The following is an 11,996-nucleotide window of genomic DNA, read 5'->3' on the forward strand; positions in this document are numbered from 1 at the left end:
CCGCATTTGCTGTTACAAACTAACCTCAGCGTAATGAAATCAACCAGGACTGAAATCTTAAGGATAACAACTTAAAGATTTAAATAACAGGCAGATCACTCTAACTTGACTGGATTCGAGTGGGAGGAGCAAGAACAAAATGTCCTAAAGGACTAATTTTAAGTCTGAGTCAGACCAAAATTAAATTCACAAAATACAAGCATGCTAGTTATTTTCTAATTAAATCAATCATTTTCCACATTTTGAATTTCCCATCCGATTTTTAAATACCACAAGCAACTGTTTTTGTGTGTTTGTCATTTTGTTTGTTGAATTTTTAGACTGCTGTTTCCCAGTCTTAGAGTTATATTTCTTGTATTTACTCATATCAAACACACCTCATTCATGTTTCGCAATTGTAAACCATTTGTGTTTTATTGCATATCCTTATACAAATAGATGTCATGGGATCCCTTACAAAATAAAATCACTCAGCCATCAAATAAAGCTGGACACAGCAAAGCTTGCATGAATCTACTCTTCAGCTACAGTTCTCTTGGTGCTGATTTCAGTTTTTCCTCTCAGCATTTTCTAGTCTTAGCTCTGTTGACAACCGAGTGCAGGTATGAGTAGAAGAAGAGAAGGTTATCATATTCTCCATTGTACTCTTGAGCAAGGCAATGCTCGTGGAAGTCCTTGAGGAAATAATAAATTGCCTCGATAGTAGCTAGGTAGGTGTCTGGTTTGCCCTTCTGATGTCGCCAGAAACATGTTTTCCTCAGCTTTAGCTCTACCCGGAGCAAATCTAGAGGAGAACACATATGTCAGAATGCACACGTGAACACAGAGTGAGATCATACTGAACAGCATTGTGTGTGTGAAGTAAATTTGTCCCTGATAATCACTAGCAGTCAGAGCTCTTTAAAAAGCTGCGCAAATGCAATCTTTCATGATTACCTTGCAGTCTCTCGTCTGTGCTGATCTTGTTGGTCTGGTTCCATGTGCTGTCAATGAAGACCACTCTCTCTAGGGGATGCTCCCTTGACTCCAAGTCCTTTGCTTCATCTGCGGTCCCTGACCCCGGGTTCTCTGCATTGTGTGCGGCGGCTTCAATTTCCTCACTTTTCAGCCTCTTTATGCAGGGTTCATCAAAGGTGTAATGTGACTTGCTGTCACTTTGGTCATGCAAACACTGCATCATGTCTTGAACTGAGACAGCACCTGGCCCAGGGAACACCAACACCACCTGGAGAGCATAGAGACATGACACGCATTCAGAGTGGAACACCATCGTACAAACCATGACTAGAGAGTAAAAAAATGTGTGTTTCTAAGATATGTTGGTCTGACAATGTGGTAATCTATGTGCTTTAAGTGCTGAAAGAAAGGAATGCTGTTTGATAGGAGAAAACTGAAGTTGAAAAACTGAAACATGTGCTCTTTCAATCGAGTAAATACATTAGAACGCAAGAAGAAAAACTTCGTTTGAAGCTGTCAAATACAATAAACATACATGGCTTGTGCACTAAAGCCACTCTGATTCTGTAAATCAAGTCAAATTACAGTATCTAATTGCATCTAATGTAAGTGGAGCTATGCAATAAAGTAAACTTATCAAGCATGGAATATGAAACTGCAGCAACTGACTTCATCTAAATCTATTACAGATTCTAATTTATTTTCATTATAAAGCTGTATACAGCATAGATCAAAATCCAAATTCAGGACTGAATAGTGCACAAACACAGGCATTTACTTCAATAACAGTGAATTTAGTGGATAGGAACAGTATCAAAATACAACTGAAAAGCAGCTACTTGTATTAAAAATATACCTTGTACTGTACTGACAATGGAGTTTTCCTAATAGGTAAAAGAAAAATAAGCAGCAGGCATATGAAAACAATAAAGAAAGCAGAAACAGATTAGTTGATTGATTGGTTGACAAAAACAAATAATCTGCAACTACTTTGATAAGCAATTAAACTTTAAAAGAGTTAAATAAACTCAAAATGAAAAAACAACTAACCTTTTCCTTTTTATAGTCAGGTATGCATGGGTAAGTGTATATGGTGACGTCACTGGGGGCAAGGATCTTGGCATGGATTGCAGTGCTCTTTCCATCTGTCTCATTGGGATGCTTGATGATGTCTATCTTCAAGGGGAGCTGAGTACAGCATGCAATGTGTAGAGCCAAGTCCAGTCACATTTCAACCACAGCATGTGCAAAATTTCATAGAGCTTACATGAAAGACATGACATAACATTTTCCACCACATTAGGATACCACCATTGCAGCAACTCCATAACTGAAGGCCTCTCTTAGAAGAACAATCAAGTGAGCCCTAGCATCTTACTGACCTTGATTAAGGGGATTTCTTGCGGAGTGACACCCACTAATGAGCAGCATGTGTAGCAGAAGAACATCCTTGATCCTCCACATTTAGTGCATTTCAACCTGCCCCTCTGCTGCGCTTCCTCCAGCGCTGCATGTGATGCCAATTTTAGACCTTGGAGAGGCTGCTTGGCGAGCTCATGAGTGTCTGATGAATCACGAGAGACTGTTGTTTTGTCACGGCAACTAGGATGGGGACGCTGGTCTTGATCCAGGCTACTCATGCTTGTTCTTTAAATGTTGACAGACCGGTGCTGGAGTACGTGGGCCTCACATTCATGGCTGAACAACAATGACAAAACAAATGGTGCACAGAGTATATTAGCAGACAGACATAATACAACATTTACATAAGCGAGTGCAATAATGTGGAAAAGCCATTAAACAAGCTAAAGGTTGTTATTACAAAAGGTCATACGGGAGCCTTTTTCACACAAATGAGTTGAACTGAGTTGGGAGAAACTGGGTATATTAATATACCATTAATATTGTGATGAAACTGGATAATTTCTCAGTATTTTCTTTTGTATGTATGCATACACACACACACACACACACACACATATATGACTATTCTTTTTTCAGCAGTTTTACTTTACTATTATGATTATGATTAACACTATTATAATTATATTAAGCCATACCTCTATAGCTGTACATCAAATGTGAAAATGGGCAACAATGATCATTCTGCTTAAATGCACAATAATTAATAATGAACATTTCTGACATTCAACCATTCTTAGTTTAAAAATGAAAACAGCATCATCCACGCTCGAGATACTGTCACATTAGGTCAAATTATCCTGATACTTGAATTTGATGCAATCGATCAGTTTAACAAAGAGCAGTGCTGAGAAAACAGGAAACGACTTACAGGAGGGAGGGACCAGTGTCATGACAGAGCATGAAGTGAGATTCAGTTCAGTCCGTCCGCTACAGTTTGGCCACTTGATTAAGTTGCACATCAGTTGCATACAGAGTATAAGCTAATGTTATCGCGCTTGGGTGAGAAAGCTAGCGAATGAATGTAAAGGGATGTAAACACAAGTAGCGTTAACTAGTGCACACAACTCCGTGAAAAGCATTTCAGAGTTCAAGAGCACATGTAGTTTACATCGGATCTGCATGTGTGTCTCCCGCTCCCCTTTAGCTCAATGAGATCTGACGGTACCTTCAGAATATATACTGTACATTTGCCCCGACTTTGATACTGTAACGTTGTTAACGTTAGCTAGCGCTACAATGTAGTCAACATTACCTGATTCATGCTACTGAAGCTGGCTTCTGTTAGCAAGCTTGGCATGCGTTAAACATCTGTAGCTTCAGCTGCTAACGTTAGCACACACATATCAGAGTAGCTCGTTAGGTTAGCAAAATCATAGGAGAACGGACGTCGGTTCAGTTCAGATGACTTGCAAGCAATACGCTGTCCTCTGGCGAGGCACAAAGCACAAAAACGTGTCTGCCGGTATGTAACTTAGCTAGTTAAATGACGTTACAACGGCGTGACCGTCTTCCTCTACGCCGGAAATGCCGCTCAGAATAAAGGAAATAGTTGTTTTGCCAGCTACCCGTTGCTAAGCAACATATTCCGAATGTGTGCTGTTGAGTACCGACCTTACCTGCCGGTGGTGGACAGTAACGCCGCACAGAAGGTACTAACACAAGAGAGCAAGCGAGGGGCACATCGAAGGCAGTCAGCGACCACTCGTTTGTAAAAAGTGCTAAACATCAGTTACTGTTAGTGTTAATGTGAACGGCGGACTTAGCTATTTTATTTAACCGCGACGTTCAGGCTAACTAATGTGCTAGTTACTTGTGGCTAATTACCGCTAACCGTCAGGGCAGTTTTTACTCAGTCAATCGCACTAGTTAATGGTGGTGCTGTTCAGCAGCTGGCTGGGTTAACGTTTGCTTGTTTCCATAAATACAAGTATGTGTTTCATGTTAATACGAAAAACATTCATATTTCATCAACGTTATCCTTTTTTGGAGAGAATCTCGGTGAGTAGAACCCCAGGTTTGGCCACATGAAAATGCTGTCATCTATAGCTACTTTATAACTACCTTATATATTAGAATAAATCAACATTGGCTGCTTTTTGTCCTGATACATTTTTATTGATTGGAATATTCATCATTTTAAAAATTAGATCAAACTAGAAATACACTTAGAATTGCTTTTATTTCTAATCAAATTAGAAATAATAAAATGTAATGCTGCATGAACTCAGCTTATACAATTTTCTAAGGACTGCAGCCTTCTGAGCTTGGTATTTTATTTCAAATATCTAAAATAGCCTATTAATACATCACAAAACCCTTGAAACATATACTTTTTTTGTGGACGATCCAAAGAGCTTTCACCCTGGATTTTTTCTATTTTTACAGCTCATTGAGTAATTACACTTCTTTTAAATCTACTCCCCTACCCACAGAAAATGTCTGCCTGTGAGCAATTTATATTATTGTTTAATCTAACCCTGCTTTTGATCAACCACAGTACATAAAAACTCATAAAAAAGTACATAAAACAGTCCCTAACCCTCTGACGCTCTCCCCCCAAGCTACAACTGTCCCAGTTTTATGTGAATTGAGAATAGCGGACATCCCAATCCTTTTGGCCAATCATTTTAATGTCTGTACTTGGTACCTTTTATAGTCTAATTTCTTGTTCTGTTGACACAACTCTGAATGAATGTTTTTCACTGAACCTGGATCCAGATGTTTGAATTGTCCTCCCCATCTCAGATTTTTTCAGATATTGAAATAATGTGAATGAAAATAAATATGACATCAAATAAAATTCGGTTCAGTTTAATTACTATGATTTTTGTTTACACTCTATTACAATGGAAATGTCATTCTGATCTATGAAGCTGGTGCACTTTAAAACCATTTTGCATTAGCAAAATTCAAATTTCACATGATATTTCCCCAATATGGGGAAGATATAGGGGAAACAAGTCTAAAATATTCATAAGCATTTGTCTTGTTCAAAGCCAGATGTGCTTGGTGTGATGTCAAACAGATTGTTTTATATCAGATCTCAAAGATACCTGAGATTTCACACTTCTTTGAAACACCTCATGCAGACTTGCATGGCAAACAGATGTGTACTGAATTGGACTTTCCGATGTCTGTGATATTAGATTCCAACAATCGATCTGCCAAATGTGTACTGTGTGTCATGTTGCTTCCAGAATCTCGGCAGCAGTGAAACATAGTTTATCAATATTAGCCATATTAATCACAGCAGCCTTACCTGTCATCCCTGTAGGCTGTCAGGATCTAGGAGCCTGTCTTTGTCTTCTCTCTACAATATGGGGCAGTGCTTAAAGACATCATCTGGAGATTCTTCCTCCACAGGAAGGTGATTCTGCTCTCTTTATCTCTCTCTCTATCTTTACTCAATGTTTAAATATGCAGCTTTAGTTTCCATAGACATGATTTCATGATTTTGTTTTGCACTGTTTTTTTGATCTTTGTGCTCTGTATTGCCTTTGGCATTAAATTGTCATCTAGACACAACAAAGTCATGGTTGAGCTGCATCCACCTGCATCAAATGGGATTGGACCGACTGTTCCTGACATGTTTTATCATTAAAATTCATTCATTGTCAGTCATTGTTTGGTCTAACACAGAAGAATGGAAAAACAAACTGTCTGACTGCATTTCAGGAATGTTTTTCTTACTGTTGCGAGCTGTCCAGATGAAATTAAAAGAAAATTGTAAATGATAAATTATGTTCCTCTGTATTCTATCTTGTTGTCAGTTCTAAATACAGTCTGACAAATGGAGATCAAATGTTTGAAATATGGACTTTCAGGTATATCCAGACTTGTTGGCTCTTCCTGAATCAAAATGACTGGATAACATCTTCAAGAGACACATTTCAGACCTGGTGAACTTCTGGCTGTCAGGTAACCACACACTGATAACACATACCTGCAATTATGCTCAGACTGACAGACTTTCCATATTTGGAAACATGCAAATGTCAAGGTCACTGTGACCTCACAAAACACATTTTTGGCCATAACTCAAGAATTCATATCCTACTTATGGCAACATTTCACACATCTGTCTAATATTCTATTCTATTCTAATTTTCTGCAAAAACACTTGTTATTATTCAACACCATAACTCAGGAACAGAAGGAGAGGTTGTTACCACATTTCACATTTGGTCGGATACTGAATTGGTCACACTAATTTTGGGTGTCAACCTTGAAACTGTGCTGATTGTATTGATCTTGATTGTATTGTTGGGTAGAAGATGTGTGTGATTTGTAGCTTCTTTGCAGCAGCATCCATGTTTTAAGATAATCCTTTATTAATCCCACAGCAGGGAAAGTGGCAGTTTTGTAGCAGCAAAGGGGATAGTACAATCCAATCCAATCCAATCCATCTTTATTTATAAAGCACAGTTTAAATAAACTCAAGGTTTCCAAAGTGCTGTACATAAAAAAAATAAATAATAATAAGTAAAAAAAAAAAAAAAGGAAGAAGCAACAATAGCAAGAAGCATCAGTAAAAAGCAAGCTATGATGGATAAGTAAACAATATAATAAGTGAAACAGACATTGGTTGAATTTACGTTACGTATGCACATAGTGCACATAGAAATTATTGATTTTACACAATTTAATTTGCACTGATATTGCACATGAGTGAACTGGTCAGTTTCAGTGAGTGTGGTCTACTAGAGGCAGTGCTGATTGTAAAGTTTTCTCCATCAGGGATGATAGCATTGTCCTTTCTTGCACTACCACTCAGCCAAGGGGGCATCCCAGGGCAGAGCTGCCCTTCTTAGCCAGTCTGTTAATCTCTTCCTGTCAGCAGAAGATGCTGCCCCCAAGCAGTTGACTCCATAGAAGATGACTGGTGCCACTATGTAGTCAAAAAGGTTTATCAGGACTGCCCTCTACTCTCCTAAAAACCTGCATCTTCTCAGCAGATACAGATTGGAAGCACTGTCTTCTGTCATGGCTACAAATTTGTGTTGTAACAGAATTAGCCTTATTGGCCAAGCATGTGAACGCATACAAGACTCTGTTTTTTTTTTCTCAATGAATTTATGCCCTAATTAACATACAGCAGTAGTTCACTACAAACTTGTTGGTTTTGCTGATACTGAGCTTAAGGTGATTGTTGTTGCACCATGTGATGAAGCTCTCTATCAGTCCTCTGTACTCCTCTGTAAAAATAGTCTTTGCGTGAAGACAGCATTTTTCTCATTGGAAATTATTCACTAGAATCATACAAGTCAATAAACTCATAACTTCCATTTCTTCAAAAATATACACAACGCATTTAATTGAATTCCTTTAAGCCTTTACTACATATATATTATGTGAGTCTGTACAGATGTGGAGCAGAAAGAACTTAAGTTGGCTTACTACAGCAGCTGGAGGTGAGTATGAGATGAGCAGCTCATGGCGAGAGATATACTCAAAATGTGTTTTTGCAGACTGTGTCAAAATAAGCCCCTAAAATCCTCGGGAGGAGAGTAAAGTGGCAATCTCAAGTACTTCAGTTGTTTGATTTGGTGACACCTGTAGTTACTGGTGGCAACAGGAAATGGCGTTTAATGTTACCGGTTAAAAAAATTCTGGCGGCAGCAAAACAATCCCTTGTCTTTTAATATAGAAGGCTAATAATTGGCCTCTTTCCGTCATTCTGTGAGCAACTGTGATCTGATTTTATGTTGCACGTGGCACGAGTCTGTGAACAGCAGGGCACAGCCAAAGGAGTTTGTTACCGTGCTGAGGTGTTGGAGGTGTGCACCTAAAGGTTCCCTTCGTCGTTTCATTAGTCCCTGCAACATGAAACTGATCCACTGTCATTAAATGCTGAAAGTGACTGTAATCTTGTTTTGTAGACGTTTGAGAAAAGCATTGCATTTCCTTCAACTACTTCATAATAAAAGTTAATTTGTGTTTTGCCAGTTAAATACTTATAATGTGAAGCTGCAGCAGTAGGAAATGTTCAGTTTGTATTTGTGTAATTTCCTAATAAAACCTTTTTTTTCAAGAATGCTGCAAATAAATAAATATTTCAGTACTTTCATCATTGGACAAAAGGCTTAATCACCATTGCGTTACCTCATTCGGCAATAAAGTGAATTAACAGACATAATTTTAAATAAAAATCTTTGAGATTATAACTTTAAGCCAAGTCAAAATCCTTTTAAGTATCCATAATATGATTGCAAAAGGAAATTGAAAATCCAGCATGCCCATGGCAAAGTCTAAGGAAATGATGCTGTGGCCCTCTGTTGCAAGCTATCCTTCATTTTTTTTTTTTTTGTTTAATTTGATACTTCTTTAAATGTTACAAAAGAGAAGGAAACCACATTGCGTTTAAACACTGAAAGGGTCAGTCGGCAGAAATCACACAAAAAAATTCTCACTTTTCGCTTGTGGTATCGAGCCATGGAAATACTTTTGGTTTTATTTGCAAAGATTTTGAGACATCCTATACAACGGGGGTAATGGATTATTCTTTGTGCTGATCAAAACACTGAAAAATTGAATTTGAAAAACTCAATACCAGCATGTCTTTCCAACAACAATGTCCCTGTTTTTCTGGATGATCCGCAGACCCTGCTCTCGGTATTTTCACTGGGACTATTTATTCGGTAGAATGGCGTTCCAATCCAGTAACCATAATGTATCAGCAGGGTTCAAATATTTTCTCAACCAATGCCAGCACTCCTCTTTTAATACAAAAGTTGCTGACATTTCAAGTTTTCAAAGCAGGCGGTGTATTTGCAAGGAATTATGTGCACTCCCAGGCCCCTTGAAATAACCCCCAAACAGTACGCATTTGTTTATTTTCTCCGCATCCAAAAGACAGAGGGAACTTTAACCTTTGAAATCACAAAAGCTCTGTTGTGGAGTTGGCAATACTGTATATTTGTTGGACAGATAAGCAACTCAAGTAGCCAACATTAGCCAAACAAACTGACATTGATGCAGTATATTGTATGAAACATAGTAAATGTTAGCATTTGCCAGCATTTTACACCCAAACAAAGTTACTCTCATTTTGCAGTCATTTTCAGAAACTAAAGCCTGTTTATCTCATGCATCTTCCCAAGTTGGTGGACTGTGTGTCATGTGACGTCTTGCATATTCCAATTCAGATAATCTATACTGTAATATGTCAAAGGTTGTCAGTTGACAGAATTCTGTTGCTGTAATTGCAGTCATATTGTGTATATTTGTCCCAACAACTGAATAAATTTAATCTGAGACAGAGCTTTGTGTTGACAAACAAAATTGGAAAATAGCAAATAGCAAAATTAGCATCATAACCCATATTCAAAACCAGCACAACACCTCTCTGATACAAGTGTGACCTTACAAGAAGTATTTTTGGATGGTCACATGATTTTTGGTGTGGTGAAGTGAGGCATCGAAACATCTTGCTGCAATAGGTCGATAGTGTGTCGAGCAGTCTTCCTCTAGCACGACATCTCTACCTCTAACGCACGCAGCCTGTCCTTTTCACACTGGAACAAATACGCTTTTGCAATCCCTCTAAAGGGCTATAAACATGGAGGACTGATTTAAAGGCAGACAGATTAATGACAGATCAGAGTTGTGGTACTTTATCAAGTGCAGGGACGTGTGTGACTCATTTGCTTTGGACCTGCGGAGTTTAAAGATGTGACCCTCGAGATACACTTGCTAAACTGAGTGAGAGTAATGCACCATTTCTGCAAGACGCTGAAGACACTGACAGCTTCAGACAGAAAGCTATTGTCAAATTCAAACGAAAAAAGGTTTCGCATCTTTGACTCAATGGAGCACTTCAATTCTGCGGATGTAAAGACATAAACAGAATAGGTGGATATGAACATAATTCAGTGTCTTTAAAACCAACTACCAAACCAACTATCCTTACTTTCCAAATTGTGTGTCAGAAAGTGGAATACACAAATTTTAAAAGCATGTTCACCCTCAATATCTGCCTGGCTCCTACCAGCCAGATCATTTAAAAACTGTGTTGTCAGGAGTGGAGTTTAGGTGGGGAGGCCAAACACTTGGTGGCAATGTAGTATACGATGCAGAGCTGGCTGGTATCGGTTCTCCTCATCTTAGGCGATGATAGAATAGTTAGCCATTATTCAATTTCCATGACCAAAAATATTCTAGCATTAGCTACGCTGATGACTGTCATTATTCTCTATTGAAAAGAGTGGGTCAGACAGAGTTTTTGTACTCTCAGTAACTACTACTAAACAAAATACAGAGTGTTGGCTATTTTGTCATGGCTGGGGAGGGGCCACAGGATTCATAATAGCTGACCTTACAATTTCAAGGAGACACATACGAGCTTGTTTGACTCATGTATGTCAGTATGGTCTTGACTACTTTGAGAGATGTCTATCCAGCATTTCATGTCTGTGTGAATCTGTTTCTTTGTAAGACCTAAGTCTTTGTTGACAATAAACCGATTGTCCCGTGAGCCACCACATGGGTCGACACTTTGTTTCAACTCCAAATATGGCCATACATGTGGAGTTTACTCTGATGTTTGGGGAACATTTATAGAAATGCTGTTGGCTAGAAATCAGTCGCTTGTGTCCATAGCGAATGGTGAAACACAAAGAAGTCATTACTAGTTTGAAAACTTTGAGAGCTGCAACACCACTTTATTGGGATTGTATTGCTATGACTTGGGTCCAATCTGTCAGCTACTGACTTTTACATCCTGCAGCAGGTAATAAACTAACCAAACCAAACCATGTTTAAAATTACGGTCCACATATCGACATTGGCTTACTAATCAGATAGAATTTCAACCGTTACACAATATTATTTACTGCTGTAGTGCTGTAGTTGGACATTTGAGGTTGTTTTGTTTTATTTGTTGGTGATCCACAATAGTTTCCATGTACCATAGTTAAAATGGCCTTTGAAAGCCAGAGGTGCCGGTTGTCTTTTTCACTTCAATTTTATGGTGGTGTTTGAATAACTAAGTGGTCTTTCAAGTCTTCTTTTAATCATAACTTATTACCACTGCGTGCATATAATTTAATGTCAGGGAAAGTGCATTATTGTGGTGAGCTGCTCGAGGTCCCGACTCTCTTTCACAATGCTCTGGTGTTCTGGGGGTTCCGTACTAAGGTCTGCAAACAAAGAATTCCCCATGTTGCATAACCACAGATTTCCTCTGGGGAAATGAAGGTTTATGGCCCTGAAATGTATCAGTTTAGCTGCATATTCCCCCTCCCCCTCAAGGCCTCCCCATTCTCCCGCTGCCCCAAGACCACCTCCTCACATCTCACGAGACTCCCCGGCCTCTCTCCCTGTCTATCTTCACTTGCCTTACTTTCTCATCCTCCCCCTTTGTGTTCGTCTCACTCCATCCTTCCCTGCAGTGCTCTTCACAGCCAGCGTCAGACTTCCTTCAGCCTCCCTGTAGACGTTGCCCTTGTCTGCACATGCTGTTCGTAATATGGGACACATGTGGTTTTCTGTTTTCATGCTTTCACACAAATGCAAATATGATACTGCTGTCCTAAAGCAGTAAATAGTAAATCATTGTCAGAGTCATTATCCATCCCAGGAGGTCCAACAAACTGCACAGTAGCACTTTAGCTAAG

The 11,996-nt window shown here is 38.9% G+C and overlaps 1 protein-coding gene across 3 annotated transcripts; it reads right to left on the minus strand.

The window, feature by feature from the left end:
* Positions 1-366: 366 nt before the first annotated feature.
* Positions 367-3,890, minus strand: dtwd1 (DTW domain containing 1). Of its 3 annotated transcripts, XM_041960978.1 has the most exons (6): positions 3,635-3,890; positions 3,251-3,323; positions 2,340-2,655; positions 2,008-2,145; positions 937-1,225; positions 367-784 (listed from the first exon to the last, which is right to left on the minus strand). In XM_041960978.1, the coding sequence occupies exons 3-6, from the start codon at positions 2,595-2,597 to the stop codon at positions 561-563; spliced, it is 909 nt and encodes a 302-aa protein (XP_041816912.1). In that variant the 5' UTR covers positions 2,598-2,655; positions 3,251-3,323; positions 3,635-3,890; the 3' UTR covers positions 367-560. The 3 variants fall into 3 exon arrangements, with proteins under 3 accessions (XP_041816912.1, XP_041816838.1, XP_041816756.1); XM_041960904.1 differs by lacking the exon at positions 3,251-3,323; XM_041960822.1 differs by having other exon boundaries at positions 3,251-3,890.
* Positions 3,891-11,996: the final 8,106 nt, after the last annotated feature.

Source organism: Chelmon rostratus, chromosome 1 (assembly GCF_017976325.1).
Source record: "Chelmon rostratus isolate fCheRos1 chromosome 1, fCheRos1.pri, whole genome shotgun sequence".
Lineage (NCBI taxonomy): Eukaryota > Metazoa > Chordata > Actinopteri > Chaetodontiformes > Chaetodontidae > Chelmon > Chelmon rostratus.

What these genes read in the sequence shown, in the direction of transcription:
- dtwd1 (XM_041960904.1), bottom strand. Translation starts at nt 2,597, where the DNA reads ATGAGTAGCCTGGATCAAGACCAGCGTCCCCATCCTAGTTGCCGTGAC. An exon ending in AAGAAATCCCCTTAATCAAG is followed by an intron (nt 2,146 to 2,339) that starts GTCAGTAAGATG and finishes TGCTGTACTCAG; the next exon opens with CTCCCCTTGAAGATAGACAT. An exon ending in CACAGACGAGAGACTGCAAG is followed by an intron (nt 785 to 936) that starts GTAATCATGAAA and finishes GTTCTCCTCTAG; the next exon opens with ATTTGCTCCGGGTAGAGCTA.